General features: G+C 62.2%; 2 protein-coding genes across 7 annotated transcripts in view; one reads left to right on the top strand and one right to left on the bottom strand.

The window, feature by feature from the left end:
* Nucleotides 1–613: 613 nt before the first annotated feature.
* DRD4 (dopamine receptor D4) lies at nt 614–4736 on the top strand. The gene is made up of 4 exons (XM_047878826.1): nt 614–883; nt 3626–3738; nt 3812–4290; nt 4420–4736. Exons 1-4 carry the CDS (start codon nt 614–616, stop codon nt 4734–4736), a joined length of 1179 nt encoding a protein of 392 aa, XP_047734782.1.
* Nucleotides 4737–8238: 3502 nt separating this feature from the next.
* Nucleotides 8239–20442, bottom strand: part of DEAF1 (DEAF1 transcription factor) — a 24781-nt gene continuing 12577 nt past the window's right edge. For 3 of the 6 annotated variants that reach the window (XR_007156121.1, XR_007156122.1, XR_007156123.1), the window contains 4 exons: nt 19588–19835; nt 12446–12535; nt 8852–9068; nt 8536–8660 (listed from right to left, as the gene is read on the bottom strand). Coding sequence is in view for 3 of the 6 variants with exons in the window: in XM_047876995.1 (XP_047732951.1) it covers nt 8556–8660; nt 12446–12535; nt 19588–19835 (443 nt within the window). In the remaining 3 variants the exon portion in view is untranslated. The other 3 variants (XM_047876995.1, XM_047876996.1, XM_047876997.1) reach the window with 3 other exon arrangements.

Here is a 20442-nt window from a genome sequence, read left to right as displayed (position 1 = left end):
CTGCAATCATTTCGGGGGGATGTCCTGGGGCACGTGAGGTTGGGTCGGATGAACGAGGGAAGCCTCATCAGGGGGCCCACGGGGCCGCCGGCGAGGAGTTCGGGTCTCCCGGTGCCGGGTGAGCAGCGGCCCCGCCTCCGCCTGGAGGCGCCTCCCGGAGCCCCCCCAGCCCTCCCCCCGCCCCGGGGAGCACACAGCCCTCCGGCGCATGCGGGACGCGGGGTGTGTGGGGCCCGGCGGGACGGCGCTGGCGTCGGGTGCCCGCACTCGCCCAGGGGTGCTCCGGCCGACCTTCCACCCCCGGCGTCTCCGGGCGCAGACCCGCGCGGACCTCCCCCGACCCTGCGCCGCGCGGCGGGACGCTGGGCCCGCGCGTGCCAGTCTTAACGCCTACCTCGTGGGCGCCCGCACTTGTCCGCCCGCCCGCCTCCCGGGGCGCAAAAGTCCGAGACGGGGCGCACCTCCAACCCCCCGGGGCCGGCCGCGCGGGGCGGATCGGGGCGGGACTCCGGCCGGGCTCGGGGCGGGCCCGGGGGGCGGGGCTCCGGGGTTCGCGACCCGGGCTCTGTCCGCGGTGCTGAGCGCCCGCCCGGGCGCATGGGGCAGGTGCGCCATGGGGAACCGCAGCGCCGCGGACGCGGATGGGCTGCTGCAGGGGCGCGGGCCGGGAGCGGGCGGCGGCGCGGGGACCCCCGGGGCGGCGGCGGCGCTGGCGGGGGGCGTGCTGCTCATCGGCGCGGTGCTCGCGGGGAACGCGCTCGTGTGCGTGAGCGTGGCGGCCGAGCGCGCCCTGCAGACGCCCACCAACTACTTCATCGTGAGCCTGGCAGCCGCCGACCTGCTGCTCGCCCTGCTAGTGCTGCCGCTCTTCGTCTACTCCGAGGTGAGCCCGCGGTCCCGCCGCACGCGCGCGCTCCTCCCCTGCGCCTTCGTCCCCTGTCCCCGTCCGCACAGGGGACCCGAGCGACCCGGCCGCTCGGCTTCTCGGGAACCTCGAGAACCTGTGCAGGCCCCAGGACCACTGGAGCCTCGGTCCCCTGACACTCGTCCCCCCCCCCCGCCCCCGCCATCTCGGTGTCCGTTAGCCCGCTCAGCTGGGCGACTGTCCGCCCTCCCTCCGCTGTACCTGTACCTCGTCCCCCTGTTTTGGCGTCTGCTCCCCAAGAGATGCCTTTGTCCTTCAAGCCAGGGAGGGACCTCAGAAACAGGTGACTTTGGCAGTCCAGCCACCCACCACCCCCTCAGCTGGGTTCCATTCCCCAGGGGAGCCAGATGGAAAGGCAGATTCATGCTCAGTCCCCCTGGCTCTCCCTGGGGCGCAGAGACACATACACATCACTGCACAAACCACAGCCGTGTGTGACCAGGCACACGCACACAAGAGCACCCAAGGGAAGGAGACCCTCGCTCACAAACATGCTCTGCCCATAGCAGGCGGGGTGGGGGGGGTGGGGGTGGGGGGAGGGGGCACTCAGCTGCTAGGAGCTGAGGGGGAGTGAGCGGGGCTGCAGGAGGGGAGGCCCTGACCCCTGACAGTGGAAGCAAGGGCAGGGGCTTCTGTGAGCTCCGGAGCCCCCGTCAAGAACCAGGGCCCAGAAGCTCCATCCCCAGACCAGGTTTGGCCCTTGGGTGGGTCCCGCTTGGTGCCAGCCCTGTCTGCTTTGCCGTTTGGGCAGAGAAAAGCTGCTTAGGGCTGGGCTGGGAACTCGGCAGTCAGGGGCCGTGGGGGGAAGGGAGGCTCCAATTTTCTAAGGGCGGACATGGTGAGTCCCGGCCAGGCTGGGGCAGAGCTGGACAAGGACACCCATGACCTGCCCCTCCCCCAGAGCCACAGACAGACGTCACTGACTGAGGGCTCCTAAGCTCCTAATCGTCCCAAATCAGCGGGAGGGGATTTAGAGGGGGGGGGTGGCTGTAGAGGGGGGTTGGCAGTAGAGTGGGGGGGGCTGTAGGGGGGGCTGTCTGCTCCTTTGCCTTTGGTGGGGGCACTGGGCACAGTGAGGAGCCTTTATATCTTTTAAAAATTTTTTTAATGTTTATTTTTGAGAGCGAAAGAGACAGAGTGTGAGCAGGGGAGGGGCAGAGAGAGAGAGGAAGACACACAATCTGAAGCAGGATTCAGGCTCTGAGCTCTCAGCACAGAGCCTGACGTGGGGCTCGAACTCAGGAGCTGTGAGATCAAGACCTGAGCCCCACCCCCCCAGGCGCACCGCAGAGACTTTATATCTTTTAGGTGATTTATCCTCAGGGCAATTCCCTGGATGCTGTCTTCACCCCTCCTCTACAGATGTGAGGTGATAATCTCGAGTCCCAGAGCAGTGACAGTTTAACCAGACAGGTGGACTCTTAGCCATCCTGTGGGGAGGAAATGGGGGCAGGGGCTTCACGCTCCAGGGCAGCAGAATCCCTGGGACCACCCCTACCCTGGGATCCTCTCGCCAGAGACCCGGCTCTCAAGCATTGACCTCACCTACAGAGTCTCCCCCAGGCCTTTCTCAGTTTTAACCGGTGGGGGTGGGGGTGGGGGTGGGGGGGAGGGTTGGAGGGGTGAGGAGAGGTGTGAGGGGGATTGGAGAGGGGTGAGGGGGTGGGGTGGGGGAGGGGGTTGTGTGTGGGGAGGGTTGGAGAGGTGTGGGAGGGGGAGGGAGTGTGTGGGGGTGGGGAGGGGGGTGGGGGGAGGATTGGAGGGGTAGGGAGGGAGTGTGAGGGGAGTGGGGAGGGATGGGGGAGGGTTAGAGGGGTGCGGGTGGGGGAGGGGGTTGTGTGGGGGGAGGGTTGGAGGGGTAGGGAGGGAGTGTGAGGGGTGTGGGGAGGGGTGGGAGGAGGGTCGGAGGGATGGGGTGGGGGAGGGAGTGTGGAGGGTGGGGAGGGGGGTGGGGGAGGATTGGAGGGGTAGGGAGGGAGTATGAGGGTAGTGGGGAGGGGTGGGGGAAGGGTTGAAGGAGTGGGAGGTTGGGGTGGAGGAGGGGTGTGGGGGGAGGGTTGCAGTGGTGTGGGAGGGGGAGGGAGTGTGTGGGGGGTGGGGAAGGGGTGTGGGAGGGTAGGGAGGGGTGGGGGGAGGAATGGAGGGTACAGACCGGGTGTGAGGGGTGTGGCCAGGGGTGGGGGGATGGTTGGAGGGATGGGGTGTGGGAGGGAGTGTGGGGCGTGGGGAGGGGGGTGGGGGAGGATTGGAGGGGTAGGTAGGGAGTATGAGGGGAGTGGGGAGGGGTGGGGGGAGGGTTGAAGGGGTGGGGGTGGGAGTGCGGGAGGGGTGGGGGATAGATGGGGGAGGGGTGGGGAGGGTTGCAGTGGTGTGGGAGGGGGAGGGAGTGTGGGGCGTGGGGAGGGGTGGGGGGAGGATTGGAGGGGTACACACGGGGTGTGAGGCGTGTGACGAGGGGTGGGGGGAGGGTGGGGATGGGAGTTGGGGGGACCCTGGGACCCTCGCCCAGCTCAATGTGAAGACTGCTGGGCCTGTGGACCTCTGGCTCCTTCCCGCTCCCCGCTGATATTCAGTCCCCGCTCCCCCTAAAAGGAGGGGGGTCTGAAAGAGCCGGCGCCGGGGTCCTGGCCCCGGGGCCACTGCGGGAAGACAGTCAGCGGTCTTGTGTCTGTTGCCCCCTCCCCCCCTCCCCGGGCGCAGGTCCAGGGCGGCGTGTGGCTGTTCAGTCCCGGCCTCTGCGACGCGCTCATGGCGATGGACGTCATGCTCTGCACCGCCTCCATCTTCAACCTGTGCGCCATCAGCGTGGACAGGTGAGTCGCCGCCGCCCGGCCGCGCGCGCGCCCCCTGCCCCGTGCCGCCCGCCCTCACCGCGCCCCCCTGCAGGTTCGTGGCCGTGGCCGTGCCGTTGAGCTACAACCGCCAGGGCGCCGGGGGGCGTCAGCTGCTGCTCATTGGCGCCACGTGGCTGCTGTCGGCGGCGGTGGCGGCGCCCGTGCTGTGCGGCCTCAACGACCCGCGCGGCCGCGACCCCGCCGTGTGCCGCCTGGAGAACCGCGACTACGTGGTCTACTCGTCCGTGTGCTCCTTCTTCCTGCCCTGCCCGCTCATGCTGCTGCTCTACTGGGCCACGTTCCGGGGCCTGCGGCGCTGGGAGGCGGCTCGCCAGGCCAAGCTGCACTGCCGGGCGCCTCGTCGGCCCAGCGGTCCCGGCCCACCGCCCCCCGAGGTCAGCGAGCCCCCCGACGCCGTCGCGCCCCCCGACGCCGTCCCAGCGGAGCCGCCGCGGCAGGCACCCAGGAGGAGGCGCGCCAAGATCACCGGCCGGGAGCGCAAGGCCATGAGGGTCCTGCCGGTGGTGGTCGGTGGGTACCTGCCCTGGGGTCGGTGGGCGGAGTGGAAGGTGGCAGTGCCCCCGGTTGGGAGGAGGTGCCCAGGGCGGGCTGGGCGCCGCGGGGACCCGGGTTCACCGCGCCCTCCGGCCCCGCCCCCAGGGGCCTTCCTGGTGTGCTGGACTCCCTTCTTTGTGGTGCACATCACCCGGGGACTGTGTCCTACCTGCGCCGTGCCCCCGCGGCTGGTCAGCGCGGTCACCTGGCTGGGCTACGTCAACAGCGCCCTCAACCCCGTCATCTACACCGTCTTCAACGCCGAGTTTCGCACCGTCTTCCGCAAGGCCCTGCGCCTCTGCTGCTGGGCGGATCCCTCCGCGTGCGCCCACTGCGTCCTCTGCGAGGACCTGGGCCCAGGAGGGCCCGGCCATGCCTCCGGGGGCAGGACCCCAGTAAGGGAGGGGGTTTTGTACGACTAAGATTAAACAAATTCCTTCCTAAACGCCTGCTGGGGAGGCTGTGGGCTGGGGGAGTGGGCTGGGGGGGGGGGGGGAAGAGCGGGAGGAAGGGCCTCTGCCCCACCTGGAGCCCAGACCCCCTGCCAGGCCAGTGAACCCCTCCTTCCTTCTGAGGAAGCCCAGAGAACAGACCCCACCAAACTGGCTCCTGGCTCAGGGTCAGGTGGGAGGGATGCCAGTTCTGCCCCTAGGCTGGGCAGGGAGGCTCCAGAAAGGCCCATTCAGCCTCGCCCATGGAGAAGCTTCCAGAACCAGACCAGCTCTTGCCTAAGAAGGTTTGGGCTCTGCTTGTGGGGCTGTCCACGGGCTCACCCATGGTGACTCACACCCTCCTCCGAACGGTTCCCTCCCTGAAACACCGTGGCACCAGCTGCACCCCCGCCCCCAGCTGTTGCCCCTCTTTCAGTGGAGAGTGTAGACAGCTGTCCTGCAGGGAGGAGGCAGTTTCCTGAGACTTCCCCAGTGGGAAGGCAGCCACCGTGGGCCATCAGCAGCCGGGCCCCCTGCTTCTGCAAGGACCAGCCCAGCGTCCACTCCACTGTCCTTACAGACTCAGCAGAGCCGGGCCCAGGTCAGAGCACGGCTCCCGGCCAGCTCCCGGCTTTGGTGATGTCCCAGGCCCCAAGGAGATGGGGCCGGGGGGCCGGGTGGGTGGGCCCACCAAGGCAGCCTCCTCGATCCTCTGCCTTGAGGCTGCCCGTGAGGTGGCGAGGCCCAGAACAGGGGAGCCAGGAGGAGGTGCCCGGCCTGAAGCAGGGCAGAGCCACCAAGCTGCCCCGTGTGCTGTGGCTGACTGGCCCCCCTGCTCACAGCAAGGCTCCTGTTCCTAGGGAGGAGGGGGCAGCTCTGAGCCCCTCCGACCAGGGACAGCTCAACCTGGACTTCATCTGGGCCCTCCCGGTCCTGGGGCCCCAGGGTTACCATTCCCGTGTCGGGGACGCTGTCTGTGGTTCGAGGCGTGAAGTTTTCTTGCGAACCTGAGAAATGACGGGCTGTGAGGCTGGGTGATACCTCAGCATGTTAAACTCTTCTGTGGACAGAGGGGGGCCGCCCCTTCCCTCCTGCTCAGGGTCTCAGTGGGAGTGGGGAGAGGGGCACCCAGTGGACCCTGGCTCTGGCGGCTGCTTGAGTTTCTGGCACCTTCTTGCCCATGAAGTGTGAGGGCAGCTGCAGCAGACACCGAGTCTCCCCACAGGGAGCAGCCCCGATATTCAGACAGGAGCCCCGGATGGCTGTCCCAGGCACAGACACCTGCTCCGAGCTGGGTCTACGGTCCCTCCCGGGAGTCTCAGACTTGGAAGTAAAGGGCAGGGACAGGGCCACTGGGGCCCTCAGGCTGAGGGCAGGGTCAGATTCGGGGCCCCACGTGCCCCCGATGCTCCCTTCACGTGTGCCCGTGGAGCCGCGCCATCGGGACACGGCCAGCAGCTCCCCTGCCAGCCAGCTGTGGGCCCCTCCCCACCGGTCTGTGGGCTGACCGACCTCGTGAGCTGCACCCGCCCTCGGCGACAGAGCTGAGAATGGGCTGGGAGCTGCTGGGGACCCCACCCCCTCCCCGCTGGCCCTCTGGACAGAATCTGCAGCTCCCAACAGAGGGGGACAAGGTGGGCGAGGGGGACGGGGTGGAGCAAAAGGTACATGGGAGCCACAGAGGGCCTGGCAGACTGGGAGGCCCCCGGAGGCGCCTCGGCCATCAGGCTCACTCAGCCGCGCCCGATGATGCCAAGGGTCACCCCAGCCTGCGGCGCCCTGAACGGCCCAGCCTGTGCTGACCGCCGGCAGACAGAGGCCGGCCCCTCGCCTGTCCCTGGAGGCTGGAGATGCCCTCAGAAGCCCTGACGTGGAACTCTGCGGACCAGCCTCGAAGCCTGGGCCCCCAAGGGCAATTTCCAGAAGCCTTCCCCCAGCCAGGGCTAAGAACACTTCACAGGCCTAGAAACGATATCCTTTGAAGCGCTGCCCCCACAACGTGCATTCCGGAGTGTTGTTTTAAGGAGTTGGCCGCCAGAGGGAGGCAGTGGCTCTGGGGCCCGCACGTGAAGTCTTTCCGGGTAGGCGGGTGGCCGGCGTCTTCAAGTTGGGGGGGGGGGTGCTCCCAGATCCCTTCTGCTGAGGCTGACGTGCCCCCCCGGTCCCCTTTCCTGCCACCTCTACGCTGAGCAAACCCAGGGAAGCAGGGGGGTGGCCAGGGCTGAGATGTGCCCCTCCCCCCACATTGTCTGCAGCACTGCGCCTCTGAAGATTGTGCCCAGTGGGGGGCGTGCAGTCTGGGGGGCATCGAGGTCAAATCCCGGCGCTCACCACGGCCTCAGCTTGGGGCACGTGCCCAGATTCCTCAGCCTTTATCTCCCTGAGAGGTGCTGGCAAAGGCAGGAAGGTGAAATTCGGTGACTCCAGTACGTGCTAAACTCAGTAAAAGAAAATCCAAGCTTAGTCTGCAGAGGTCATGAGGGCAGAGGCAGCAGCTTCTGGGGAGCAGGACCCACGACGGGCTCCCTGAGAGCAGCCGACTGGGGTCTGTGGCGAGGCCAGGCCAGGCCCACGGACCCGAGGGCGCCTCTGGGAGCCAGGCTCGGCTCGGGAGATAGGGCAGCATCTCCGGGCCCCCCATGCTCACACCCCTTCCCGTCAGGACTCTGGCCACACCCTCAGCTCGTTCTGGAGCCAGCGTCCCCAAAGCCAAGTCTCTAGGGTGCTGCAGACTTGGGAGAACTTTCTGGAAGTAGGAGCCCAGGAAGGGTCAGGGCCGGGGGAATTCTCCCCCTCCCACAGGGGTGTGGACATGCGCAGTTCGCAGAACCGGCAGATGAGCGTGAGAATCCAGGGAAGCGTGCCATCGTGCCAGCGCCCAGGGGCTGTGCCGGCTGCACACACAGGGCGCGTCTCCGGCTGGGGTGGGCCTTCACCTCCCCCCGACCCCCGGAACAACGGAGCTCCCGAGCCTCACGAGTGCAGAGAAAACAGGGCGACGGCAGGCCAAGGGCTCGGGGGCCACGAGGGCACTTCTGGAAACCCGCAGAAGCTTCCAGAACATGGGCAACTTCCTCAGGCACCACCCTTGGTCAGCAGAGGAGGCAGGTCTCGTTTCCAGAGCCAGCCAAGGGCTCCAGGCGCCGATCCCTCTCTGGCCCCCTGTGCCCTCTGCCCCTCAGTGCAGGTGGAAAGACGCAGGGCTGGCCTGGCCTCTGGGTGGTCGGGGTTCTCGGGGTATAACCTCATGCTAGAGAGAAGGAAGGCCGTGTGGCGGCGGCCACCAGGCAGCGAGTCTGGGCCGTATCACCTCAGAGACGGGGCCTGCGGCTCCCAGCAGGCGGGTAGCCAACGGCCGCCGGGGACAGTGCCACCACCCACTCGCTGGTCCACACACTTGGGAGTTGTGGCCTCCGGGCTGCGCGTCAGGAAACACAAAGCTGAGGCCCGCCCACCTCCGGGGCATCTGGGAAGTTGGAGGTGGAGTCACCCGTCCGGTGGGGCAGAGACGTCCGCTTTATTGACAGACACGTTATGTACACGCGTGTTACGGCACACGACACACCCGTGGGGAAGACCAGGGGATAAAAAGAGCACCGAGAGCAGGCGCCAAGGGCCCGGGGCCGGCGTCCAGCCGCTGCCCCGACCTCCCTCAGGGCTTCTGGGCAGCAGGGGCTCATTTCCAAGGGCGCAGGTCACTTAGAGTCTGTTAACAACTTGACCAGCAAGCGTTTTCACCTCCTCAGCATCCTCCTCAGTCCCCGACCTGCGGCAGCCCGGCGGCACCGTGGAGAGGGGACCCAGGGACCCTTACACGGTGACTTTCTCCATCACGCTGTCAGTGACGTGGACTTCGTCCGCCTGGACGGTGACAGCCGCCGACTGGCCACACACGTGCTGGTGGTCCTTCCAGTCCTGAAAGGAAGGGCACGCCCCACGTGACCTGAGTGTGACCTGGGGAGCAGGGCCCGAAGCCCACCCCCACGTGGGAGGCGCCGGCTCAGATGGCAAACAACCGGGGTGAGCCCCGAGGACACCGACACCGTGAGGCCCACCTGCACTCTGATCCCTCTGTCGCCTGAGATACAGAGAAAAGAAAATCATACCTGCAAAGAAATATTTGTACCCGGTGCCGTCGCCCACGGTGTTATTTATGCCGGCAAAAACGAAAAAACAAAGCTGGGGCCGGCCTCATGTCCACAGAAGGGTTCAGTGGCTGTGGCCCACGAGAAGACTGGGGACAGGGCAGGTGTGCTGAGCAAGATACCACCTCCTCGTGGTGGGGAGGCCACCAAGTCCCCGGTCAGGGCAGATGCTGTCGGGCTGTTGGCAGGGGGAGAGGGGGCTGAGCTCAGGCAAGGCTGGAGCCCGTCTGCAGGCAGTGAGAAGCCACCTCTCAGCCCAGACTGGGGCTCTGGACGAGGACCCGGGGGCTGGACAAACGAGGGCCGTGTTAGTCGAAACAGACGTAACCCTCGACTGGAGGTGAGCCTAGGGCTTGGTCAAGAAATGACGTGATGGGGTGGGGGGGTGCCTGGGTGGCTCACGCGGTTAAGCGTCTGACTTCGGCTCAGGTCACGATCTCACATTTCGCGAGTTCGAGCCCTGTGTCGGGCTCTAGGCTGACGGCTTGGAGCCTGGACCGTGCTTCGGATTCTGTGTGTCTCTCTTTCTCTGCCCCTCTCCCGCTCATGCCCCACCCCCTCAGAAATAAAGAAACATTAAAAAAAGAAAGAAAGAAAAGAAACGACGTGATAGGAACGAACACAAACACGCTGGGCAAAAGCAAGTACAGATGGGGTGCCGTCCAGGACGGCAGGGTTCCGGCTGGTCGTCTCTGTGCTGTCCTACGTTTCCTAGGTTTTCTACAACAAGCCTGCCCTGTTCTCACAGTAAAATAATTATATCCCAAGAACAGAAGCCTCCCCGGGAATCACCCACAAACTGTGGGAACGCACAAAATGTGTACAACTGCACGGGCCGGCCCGGGCCATGGCATCACACCGCATGTGACTGTGAGCCCAAAAGGCGTCGTGGTGCAAACACGACAGTGTTTTAGGGGGAAACAGGAGGCCAGCACAAGTTCTGAGACACAACACCCACAGTGTGATCTCCATGAAAAACTTTTTTGATACACTGGACTTCACCAACATTAGAAACTTTTGCCCTGCAAACCTGCTACTAGGAAATTAAACAGACAAGTCACAGGCTGGAAATCCTGGTAAATCACGTATCTGATGGAGGCCCGTGTCCAGAGCGTGCACAGAACCCTCTAATCTCTTACTGAAATGACCCAATTCAAACGGGGGCAAAAGGTCTGAACAGACGTTTCCCCAAAAGAGACACACGACTGCCCGCTAAGTGAATGCGAAGGTGCCCAAATGACTGGTTGTTACAGGAATGCCAGTTAGCACCTGGTGGACAGCTGGTGGACAGCTGCGGCCGCTGGACCACGCCACGTGCTGGCGGGGGAGGGGTAGCCCCCGCAGCCACTTGGGAAAGCGGTCTGGAACTTTCTCGGCAAAGCCAAACACAAACTGCCTGCACGACCCCGCGAGCCCATGCCGAGGTCCCAGCCCGGGCAGGGGAGGACACGCCCACCTAGGAAGGGGCGCGAACTCACAAACTCAGAGAGAGCGGCACTCCTGGTGATGGCCAGAGGGAACAGGAGAAAAGGGGCAAAGCCCGGGCTCGTGCCCTGGAGCGGAAGCCGCGAAAATGCGCCAGCGCCAGGAGCCAGGTGCCCGAGACCACACATCACAGCACTCGCCACGTGACGTGCCCAGAGGAGGCAAGCACACGAGGACAGGAAGTAGACTCGTGCTTCTCAGAGGCTGGGGAGGGGCCCACGGGGTCCTTCGGGGGTGGTGGACGGTTCCACGACCGAACTGGGATGTCGGCGCTACAAGTACTAACGATCACCAGGTCGTACCCTGAAAACGGGCCCATGTCGTGGAGTCCGTGCACACACGGCAGACGAGATGCGGAACGGAGACCACATCTGCGAGTTAAAACCTACCAGGTCATGGCCCTTGTCACCCCGCAGCACTGACCTCCCGCCCACGTGTTCGCAGGAGGGATCGAGGGAGCCGTTCCGGACGGGACTGCTGGCCGTCACGTCAGCTTTTACCGGTCACCACGAGGAGCCCAGGCCTCTGTCTTCACACCCCCCACCCGCTGTTCATTTTGGGTCCAACATGAGAATTACGGATTTTGAGATTCATTTTGTATCAATTTACAGAAATAAAACCAAAGCGTGTCTTTATCAATAAGACACATCAAAGGCGAACAAAGTTAACACAATCCAGGGAAAAAGGGAGTCTTCGTCCACAAAATTATACCCAAAGTTTAGCCTGCCTGCTTCACAAGCACACAGCCCCGGGCTGCAGTTCAGACAAAATCTCATCTGAAGCGATTCCATCGGGAAGCAAACCCACGAACTGTCCGTGTGATCGTTCCGGTTCAAGGAAGATGCAGAAAGTGAGGCCCAAGGTTGGCCACATGGCAGCACCAGCCTGGGGCCCGCCACCGGCCCTGGCCACCCCACGTGCCCGCTCCTGCCCGCTCCTCCTCCGCAGCCCCGGGCACAGGCTGCTGCCCCGAGGCTCTAACAAGCCCGATGCCCCCTCCTCGGTGCTGACACCTACAGGGGACGTGCAGACTTCCGGTCCCCAAACCTCTACCAATTGCGGGTGGAGGGACCGACGGGCTCCGGGCTACCAGCACGCGTGGGAGGCAGGTCCTGCCCACAGACACACCTACAGGCCACCTAGCACTTGACTGCAAGATGCTCTCGCGCACTCTCCCGGGGCCGCGGGATGTGCGCACATGCCCTTCCCCCCCACGGCACTGTGGGGAGCGCTCAGCGCTCAGCGCTCAGGCGTCTGCAGACCCGCTGGAACTCGATGTGCACTCGGCCCTGACCATTGTCCCCACCCACCTCCGTCTGCCATCTGCTGTTCCTGCTCCAGAAATGCTGGCGACAGAGGCTCCAGAAAGCCACCTGGCGGGGACAGTGGTGTCGGCAGGCACACAGCTACCTCTTAAGGCAGCATGGGGGCCACGCTAAGGGCTCCATTAGCCACTATTCATCCATGAAATACACTGCCCTTCTTAACTCTGCTAAGTTTCAAATCAACACCAAGAAGAGACAGTGACAGCCTTGCTGAGTGTGGGTGGGAGAAATTAGGGACACCTGAACCAGCTAGCACCAGCGACTCCAGAAAACAGCGGCCGACAGGGGAGACACACACACACACACACACACACACACACACACGGGAAGAGCCGCTTGCCCAGGCCGCAAATGCCTGACCATGAAGGCCTCGGGCCACTGCACTCAAGGTGTGTGGCTTCTTCAGGGCTTTGGTCCTGTGGACACTTGCAGGAGACTGAGGCCGGGCAGACAGGACTAATGGGCGGACTGTGCCGCGGTGGGCGAGGGAGGGAGCCAGTGCAGCTGCCTCTCCTAGCGGGTAGGCGGTGGCAGTGCAGAGGGCATGTGGATGGCGCGGCAGGGGGGCACGTGCGTGGGGACAGTGTGGCGGGGGGGCACATGCGCGGGGACTGGGAGGCAGGTGGTGCACACTTGGGGACCGGACAGCAGTGGGGGGGGGGGGCGTGCTAGGGGATGGGGCAGCAGGGGGCATGCGCATGAGATCAGGACGGCAGGGGGCACCCAGGCGGGATTAGGCACGCACCTTGCGCTGGCAGAAGGTCGAGCAGTAGTTGACTTTGTGGCAGCCGGTGCACTCGCTCAGGGCCTCGCGGCCACAGTTCACACAAGACTGCTGCAAGAAGGGACACGGGCGTCAGTGTCGCGGGGACGCCTCCCAGTCACCCCAAGAACCAGCTCCCCGTCTTCACCTAAAAGGGTCTGCGCTCACCCAGGGAGAGGAGCGGCCGCGGGGGCACAGGAATGTCTCCAGAGGCTGGGAAGGCTCGTCTCTGCCAAGTAAGCAGCCAAGTCCGAACCCGGGAATGACCAGCCTCTTCCTGAGCCACCCGGACCACATCACCGGCTGCTGCGTGTCCACAGCCCGCACCCCAGCCACCAGCCCAGCCGGTCTCTGTGGCTTCACAGAAGTGCACACTTTGTGCCCTTTCCCCCAAAATTCCCCAAGTGCAGCTTTTCCCTGAACTCATGGAGAATGGCTCACGGTAAGAGACCCGCCCATTGCAACACGGGCACCGGGCAGCTGTGACCACCAACCACCCCCACCCCCGCCAAAGCAGGGAGCTACGCCAGGCACAGGCTGGAGCACGGGGTCTGTGCAGGCCGGATGGCAGGGGGTCTGTGCCGGCCTGACCGCGGCGAGGGCCTGCGAGGAAGGGTCAGCGGGCCAGGGTGGAACCACACGCACGTCGTCGGACTCTTTACGGAAGAGTCCGGGCTCTGCGAGGATGCGCACAACCTGGTGAGCCGCGTCCGGGTTCTATTTGAACTTCTGCTTCCTTCCTTGCCGCACATTATTACATCCGGCACTCTCACGTTTTCCCACTCATAAGCCCCCCGGAGTGTGCTCGGTCACTGCCAGGAATAGGAGCGCCAGCTGGAATCCGAGGCGCTCACTTGGCGCCCCTGCCTCTGCTTTACGAGACCCAATACTTAGACACGAGACAGTCTGTGGCCTCATACAGAAATTAGTCTGGGGAGAGGGAAGGCTTCACGCCGAGAGGAAGCGGAGCAGTGGGGGGGGGGGGGGGGGGGGCGGAGGCGGCGCTGGAACCCCACAGACAAGAGGCTGTGGTGCACGGGGCTCATCAGGATGGTGCCTGCACGCACCGGGCTCCTGTGCTGGGTGAGCCTTCCTCACCGCCCTCGGGGCTGTACGCCGGAGGAGGAAGCAGGGGTCTGAATCCTCTCCTGGGACGTCTGGCCCTGAGGGCCAGACAGCACGTGCTCACCTGGGCCTCCCGTATTTGCGCTCCCAGCACCCAGCAGTGTTGATGGGGTGCAGTGACCCTGTGACCTGAATCAAAACGTCAGAACGAAGAGACCGAATGGGGCGGTTCCTCTACCACGTGTACGTGCCTTTGGTTCCTGGGCCTTCCCAGGGCACTCTGGGAAACGTTGTTTTAAGTTTATTTATTTATTTTAAGAGAGACACAGAGAGAGAGAGAGCACATGAGTCAGGGGAAGGGCAGAGAGAGAGAGTCCTAAGCAGGCTCCGTGCTATCAGTGCAGAGCCCAATGTGGGGCTTGATCCCACAAACTGTGAGATCACGATGTGAGCCAAAATCCAGAGTCAGACGCTTAACCCGCTGAGCTACCCAGGCGCCCCCGAGAAAATTATTTTTTTACCAAAAGTTAACTCTGTGGTCTGGACCAGAGTGAGACACGCCAGCATGAACCGGTGTCCGCTCAAGGTCCGGATACCGACAGACAGGTGCAGAAACCCGAGAGCCATCTGTACACACGGGTCGTTTGCACACGTGGCTCCGACTGTTGGCCGAGAGGCCCAGAGTGACAAGGAGCACGCCAGCCCCAGAACGTGGCTCCCGGGACCATCCTCCAGGGAAGGAGCCGTGGCGCCCGGAGAAACGGCTGGGCCCGGGCCCGGGGCAGGAGACGCCAGGAAGGAAGGAAGTGCCCACCAGCAAGTGCACTGAGGGGAGGCCGCCAGAGGGACACAGGAGCCAGAGGCGAGCTCCCAAGGGGCAGAGGTGCCCACATGACAGCAAAGTAAGGCCTAGAGTATAACCTGGAGTGTGAAACATGTGGAAACACACCCATCCCAAGTCAGACAAACGGATAAAAGACAAATCCCCAAAGCAGAATTCCAAAAACACACCCAGACTCCCCACGCCCCCATCCAGGAGGAGGACAGCCCCACCCCCACCCCGGGGTGGACAAGCTCGGTGACTCAGTGTGCAAAGGGAAAAGACACTTTTACAGAGAACAAACCTCTGAGTCTGCACCCTGCCTGTGACATGCCCCCAAAATGCGCACGCTGAGCGTCTGGCCGTTGGGGCCTCTAGGTTCACATCAGGTCGTGGGGGTGGGGCCCCTATCATGGGGTTAGTGCCCTACAAAGACAGACACCAGAGAGCACTCTGGGCCCATGTGGGGTCCGAAGTCAGGAAGAGGCCCCACGGACCAGACCCTGTGACCTTGCCCCACCCTGACTCCAGCCCCTGGCCAGCTGACGACCACACCCCAGGCGTTCCACTTCCGCTGGTGCACTTGGATGCCAGGTTACACGCACCTCTTAACTAAGCACAGAAGAGCAGTGGGGAGGCCACCGCTGGCCGGGAGGAGCCCCCGTGGCGCCCCCAGCCAGATGCCGGACACCGTGCCCTGGGTGGGGGAGACAGGACGCTGTGCCCTGGGCAGGGAAGGGCATCTGCTCTTGGCCCAGGTTAACCTCTGGCGAGCTAAGTACACACAAACGCAAACGGCTCATGACGACAACTGGAAAAACACCCTGAATGGTCTCAGCCGGCCTAGACTTGATCTTCTGTTTAAATTCCAAATAAAACGTCCACGCGGGGAAGTGCGAGGCCTCCTCCCTCTGCTGCAAACACCTGGCTTCTCCTCACTTGCGGAGATCACGAGGCCAGCAGACCCACCTCTTCCTGACTCCCATGGCCTTCCCAGGTCGCATTTTGTCCCCCTGGTCCCCCTAGCACTCGGGGGACACTCTGGGACGGTGCTACCAGCATCCGCCTCTGCGGTGGTGAATGGGTCCCCACACTGCACTCAAACAGGAGGACAGCTTGCAAATAACAAACCTTTGAGGGCACAGAAACTTCTCCTGCTCTCCGCAGGGAGGGGCTCTGCAAAGGGAAATGGGCTTTCACCTTGGCTGATGCCAAACGCTCCCGCCACACCAAGTCCCAAGACAGAAAGCCCCCCCTCAATGGGGCTCTGCCCCGAGGGGATGCCGCACCCCCAGGCCCCGAGGGCCGCTTCCCGAGGCTGGGAGTGCTCTGGGTCTCCTCACACGCTGCTCGAGTGGGGGCCTTCCCGCCCTTCTAACCCCTCCCGACCCTGTGAAGTCCCTGGAGAGAGGGCCCTCCACAGTTCAGGCAGATGTGAGGGCCCCTCATTTCGAAATCCAAGGGCCCAGAGTCCAGCTGTGGCCATCAGAGAGCCACACAAGCCAGACCCGTCGTCCCTGTGTGGAGCCCCAGTCTGCCAGTGCACGTGACCTCACCAGGCTACCCAGGGAGCAGGGCTCCACTGTCAGGAGCGCAAAGCTGAGCTTTCTGCCCAGCTGGCCCTTCTGTCTGATGGGAGCCCTGCGTTCACAGGGCAGGACACGGGGGGAGAGTTGCACAGGGCACAGGCGGAGCACAACGGTGTCCCCAGGCTCCGAAGCACAGAGCCGCCCTCTGCCAGCCACCAGGGCTGGGGCACCCACCAGGTCCCTGGCTGAGAACCCACAATTCGGCGATCATCTAGGTAAGAACACAAACTGCTGTTTTCCAGTTTATGCTTCTGCATCCGATCTGAACCAGCAAGATGCAGACATTCCTTCCTTTTCATTCCTTAGATGCTCCAGGACAGCTGTGCAGAGACAGGCTTCCTCCCCAGAGGGACGCTGCTGGACAGAAGGACGGACAAGCCCACAGCTGGCGGCTTCCCGGCACAGGGCCTGGGCCACAGGACATGGTGGGGGCGGTCCCCACAGCCTCCCTTCACCCCTCAGATCCCTTTTAATTCTGGGGGGAAGGTACCGGCAACACCTGTTCAGTGACTCAAACGGAACCTGCCACTGAACAGGCGACCGGCGAACAACCTTAACTTGTGCGACGACAGGGGTTTTTTTTAAAGTGCTTTTTCTAAGGAAACACAAATCACCAAATTGACAACAGACAAAAAGGGCGCCTGGGTGGCTCAGTCAGTTGACTGTCCGACTCTTGATTTCGGCTCCGGTCATGATCCTAGGGTCACGGGATCGAGCCCCGTGTCTCAGCGTGGAACCCTCTTTAAGATTCTCTATGTCCCTCTTTCTGCCCCTCCTCGCGAGTGTGTGTGCACTCACGCTCTCTCTCTCAAAAAAAGGTAAATAAATAAAAATAAAAACAAAAAAAAATGGGCAAACGGTCTGAGGAGACACTGCCCCAAAGCAGACACACGAGTGTCCAGCAGCCCCTGGCACGGAGCTCGGCGCCATCGGTCAGGGAGGAAAAGCAAATCCGAGCCACGTGAGACCCCACTTCACACCGACCGGTGTGGCCAGAGTCTCATGACCTACACACCACGCCAAGCAGTCAACGTACACATGTAACTGGAAGGGAGCAGACAAAGAGACCGGGCGTTAAGAACAGTTCTAGAAACAGTGACTGAACCAAACTGAATCAAAACCAAGGTTCGAGCTAATCCTGCCCTCTCGTTTACGGTGTCCTGTTGCCCTGACCGGTCTGGCCCGGGGCCTTGCTGATGCGGGAGGTCCGCCCCTCGCAGGGTGAGCCCGTCCCTGGAGACACTGAACCGTGTCTTCCCGAGGCCACACCCCCACGCCCTCCTCCGTGGTCTCCCACACCCCACCCTGCACCTGCCCAGGTCACCCGAGGTCAGGCCCCAACAACCAGGCACAGCGGGCTCACCCTGCTGTGTGCGTTCCTTCCCGCAGAAGCCACTGTCCACACCCGCCCCCCATCTCCCGACCCACCCACATGCTTCCCCCCGTGGCCCAGTCTGCTGCCGCGTGGCACGCGTGCGTCCTGTGCGTCCTGTTTCCACGGAGCTGTGAGCCCTCACTTCTTCCTTGAGAGAGTCATCCAGCCTCCACGTGCCTTCGCGCACCCCGGCGCCCTGACATCATCAGCAAGCCCACCAAATTTAAATACAACGACAACCACACTCAGGTGCATCACAGCCAAACTGCCAAACACCAAAGGCAGAGACAGAACAGTCCTCGACACAGCCAGAGAGAGACGCAGGGCGTGTAAGAGATCGAGAATCCCGGCGGCACAACGCACGACGAGGACGGGCTAGCATCAAGGTGCTGGTGACCACCAGAAGGCGAGGTCACTCAGGACGTGCTTCCGAAAGGAAAGGTGACACACGGGCGTCTCCACAAAAACAAAGGACAGAAAATGCGGCACCGGAGGCGCAAGCGGGGCTGAGGAGCACGGCCAAGGCCAGCACGGGTGAGCGCACCAGCACCGCGCACGCGGGGGTGGGACACCAGCCTGTGACATCAGCCCGCGCACGCGGGGGTGGGACATCAGTCTCAGAGACTGAAGCTACAGATCCTGTCACGGAAACAAGACTCTGTCAGAATCCAGTGATGCCAAGAAACCTAGAATTCTCAAACACTGGAGAACCCAGCAAGCATTATCTTTGGGTAAAGAGATTAAGACCTTTTTTTCTGCTTTTCTCTTTCCTATAAAATTCATCACTGATTATGTATTAGTTTGGAACTCCAGCTTTTCAAAAAGGTTTTTTAGGGGCGCCTGGGTGGCGCAGTCAGTTAAGCGTCCGAGTTCAGCCAGGTCACGATCTCGCGGTCCGTGAGTTCGAGCCCCGCGTCGGGCTCTGGGCTGATGGCTCAGAGCCTGGAGCCTGTTTCCGATTCTGTGTCTCCCTCTCTCTCTGCCCCTCCCCTGTTCGTGCTCTGTCTCTCTCTGTCCCAAAAATAAATAAATGTTGAAAAAAAAATTCTTTAAAAAAGGTTTTTTAATTTATCTCCTTCAGAAGAAGAAGCAACATTTTTCTTCCTTGGAAAAACATCAATCACATGTTAAGTCGTATAGAAAATTCAGAACCTGCAAAGCTCTTCTTCCCTCTGATTTATAAAAAATGGGAATAAACTAACAGAAATGTTCATATTATAGATATGATAGGGAAAAAAAACCAATCTGACTTTTGTTTACAAACCAAAGTCCACATTTACTGTAACGGAGAAAGCTCCCGTTAAGAACACATCGCTGGTGTGCCCCCCACCCCCACCTCCCGCAGGACGCCTCGGCTGGTGCTGCTCCGACCCTGGTGACCCTGGTGGCCTGCGCCCACCGACACCTGGGAGACTGGCCCTAAGCAACCTCCAGGCCGCGCACAAAAAGCCGCAGGGGCTGCAGTGACGAGCGGAGAGAATGTCCCCCGGCTGTGCTCCGTGAACCCGGACTCCCGGATCCTCCTTCGGAAGAACCTGCTGGAAGCTGGAAGTGAAACAACACGGAGGCGGCCTCCATCAGGCATGGAGGTGCAGGCGGAGGAGCTCAGACGCGGAAGCTTCCAGCTGGTAATGGGGGAGACGCACGCCTGCCAAACACCCCAAGGGACGCATCTCCAAACTCAACAGAACACAAGGCACGTTTTCACCACGTGACAATAATCTGAAAGTATAAATAATGCCCGTGACAGGTGAGTGTCCAAAAACTATGGCTGGTGTGTAGAACATTTTGTCCCTTTTGAAATAAGCTGATTTTATTTATAAAAGCACAGGGGCGCCTGGGGGGCTCAGTCGGTTAAGCTTCCGACTTCAGCTCAGGTCATGATCTGTGGTTCATGAGTTTGAGCCCCACGTCGGGCTCTGTGCTGACAGCTCAGAGCCTGGAGCCTGCTTCGGATTCTATGTCTCCCTCTCTCTCTGCCCCTCCTCCCTTGTGCTCTCTCTCAAAAATAAATAAACTTAAAAAAAATTAAAAACAAAAGCACAAATATCTTCCCACCAACAGCATTCAGTTATCTGTGAGAAAGGCTTCATTTGTAAACGATTCTCTAGCGGTGCTCTTCCAGGAAGGTAGGGGACGGCCGCCCCCGGAGCCAGCGGAAGGCGGGGGGGCAGGTGGCCGGAGACCCCGGCATCTGCCTGCACCGACGTCACCTCCCCCGGCATCTGCCTGCGCCAACGTCACCTCCCCCGGCATCTGCCTGCGCCAACGTTACCTCCTTGCGATCTGCGTCCGCCTGGACTCTGGCCTGGGCCGCGGCGGCTTCTCTGTAGGAGCTGGCCTGCTTGGCTTGTTCGAACAGTGTCTTCAGTTGCTGGGCCGTGCTGAGCAGGGAGTTGACCATCTCTTCCAGGTACAGCCAGTTCCGAGGCTCCGACATCTCCAGCCCGCTGACCACCGAGGGGGAGACGGCTTTGGTGGGGGTGGAGGGTGGGACGGCCAAGGCCGGCAGGGAGGTCAACACTAGAATATTCGGAATGCAAATAAAACAAGAAATTAATGTGTCTCCTCCCTTCAAAGCGGTCTCTGTTAAAACTTCTAATCCAATGTTGGAAAGTGGAGGCGCCTGGGTGGCTTGGTTGGTTGAGCATCTGGCTCTCGGTTTTGGCTCAGGTCATGACTCAGGGTTCATGGGATCAAGCCCCACATCAGGTTCTGCGCTGAGAGACAACCTGCTTGGGACTCTCTTTCTCCTTCCCTCTCCCTGCTTGCATTCTCTCTAAAATTTACAAAAAAAAAAAAAAGAGGAAAGAAAGAAGGAAAGAAAAAAAGAAAGAAAGAGAATGAATGAACGAACTGCTTAAAAAAAACAACTCGGAAAGTGTGGGGGCAAGGGACAGGCACAAATACCACACACCACACGGCCTCCCTGTAAACTGCCCCAGAAGATGGGGAGACATTCTTCCAGTCACAGCACCACACTTGAAAGCCCCCAGTGCCAGCACCAGAAAGCACACACGAAGGCCCAACCACGGACGTACAGGGCTGTAAGCCAGGCGCTCACGGATGACCCAGACCACAACGAAATGTGCCCCGTGCAGGGGGGCCACCCGGACAGCAAGGGGACAAG

The sequence above is a fragment of the Prionailurus viverrinus genome, chromosome D1, assembly GCF_022837055.1.
Source record: "Prionailurus viverrinus isolate Anna chromosome D1, UM_Priviv_1.0, whole genome shotgun sequence".
Taxonomy (NCBI): domain Eukaryota; kingdom Metazoa; phylum Chordata; class Mammalia; order Carnivora; family Felidae; genus Prionailurus; species Prionailurus viverrinus.
Note: the sequence above shows the minus strand (reverse complement) of the source record. Positions and strands in the feature narration are given on the sequence as shown.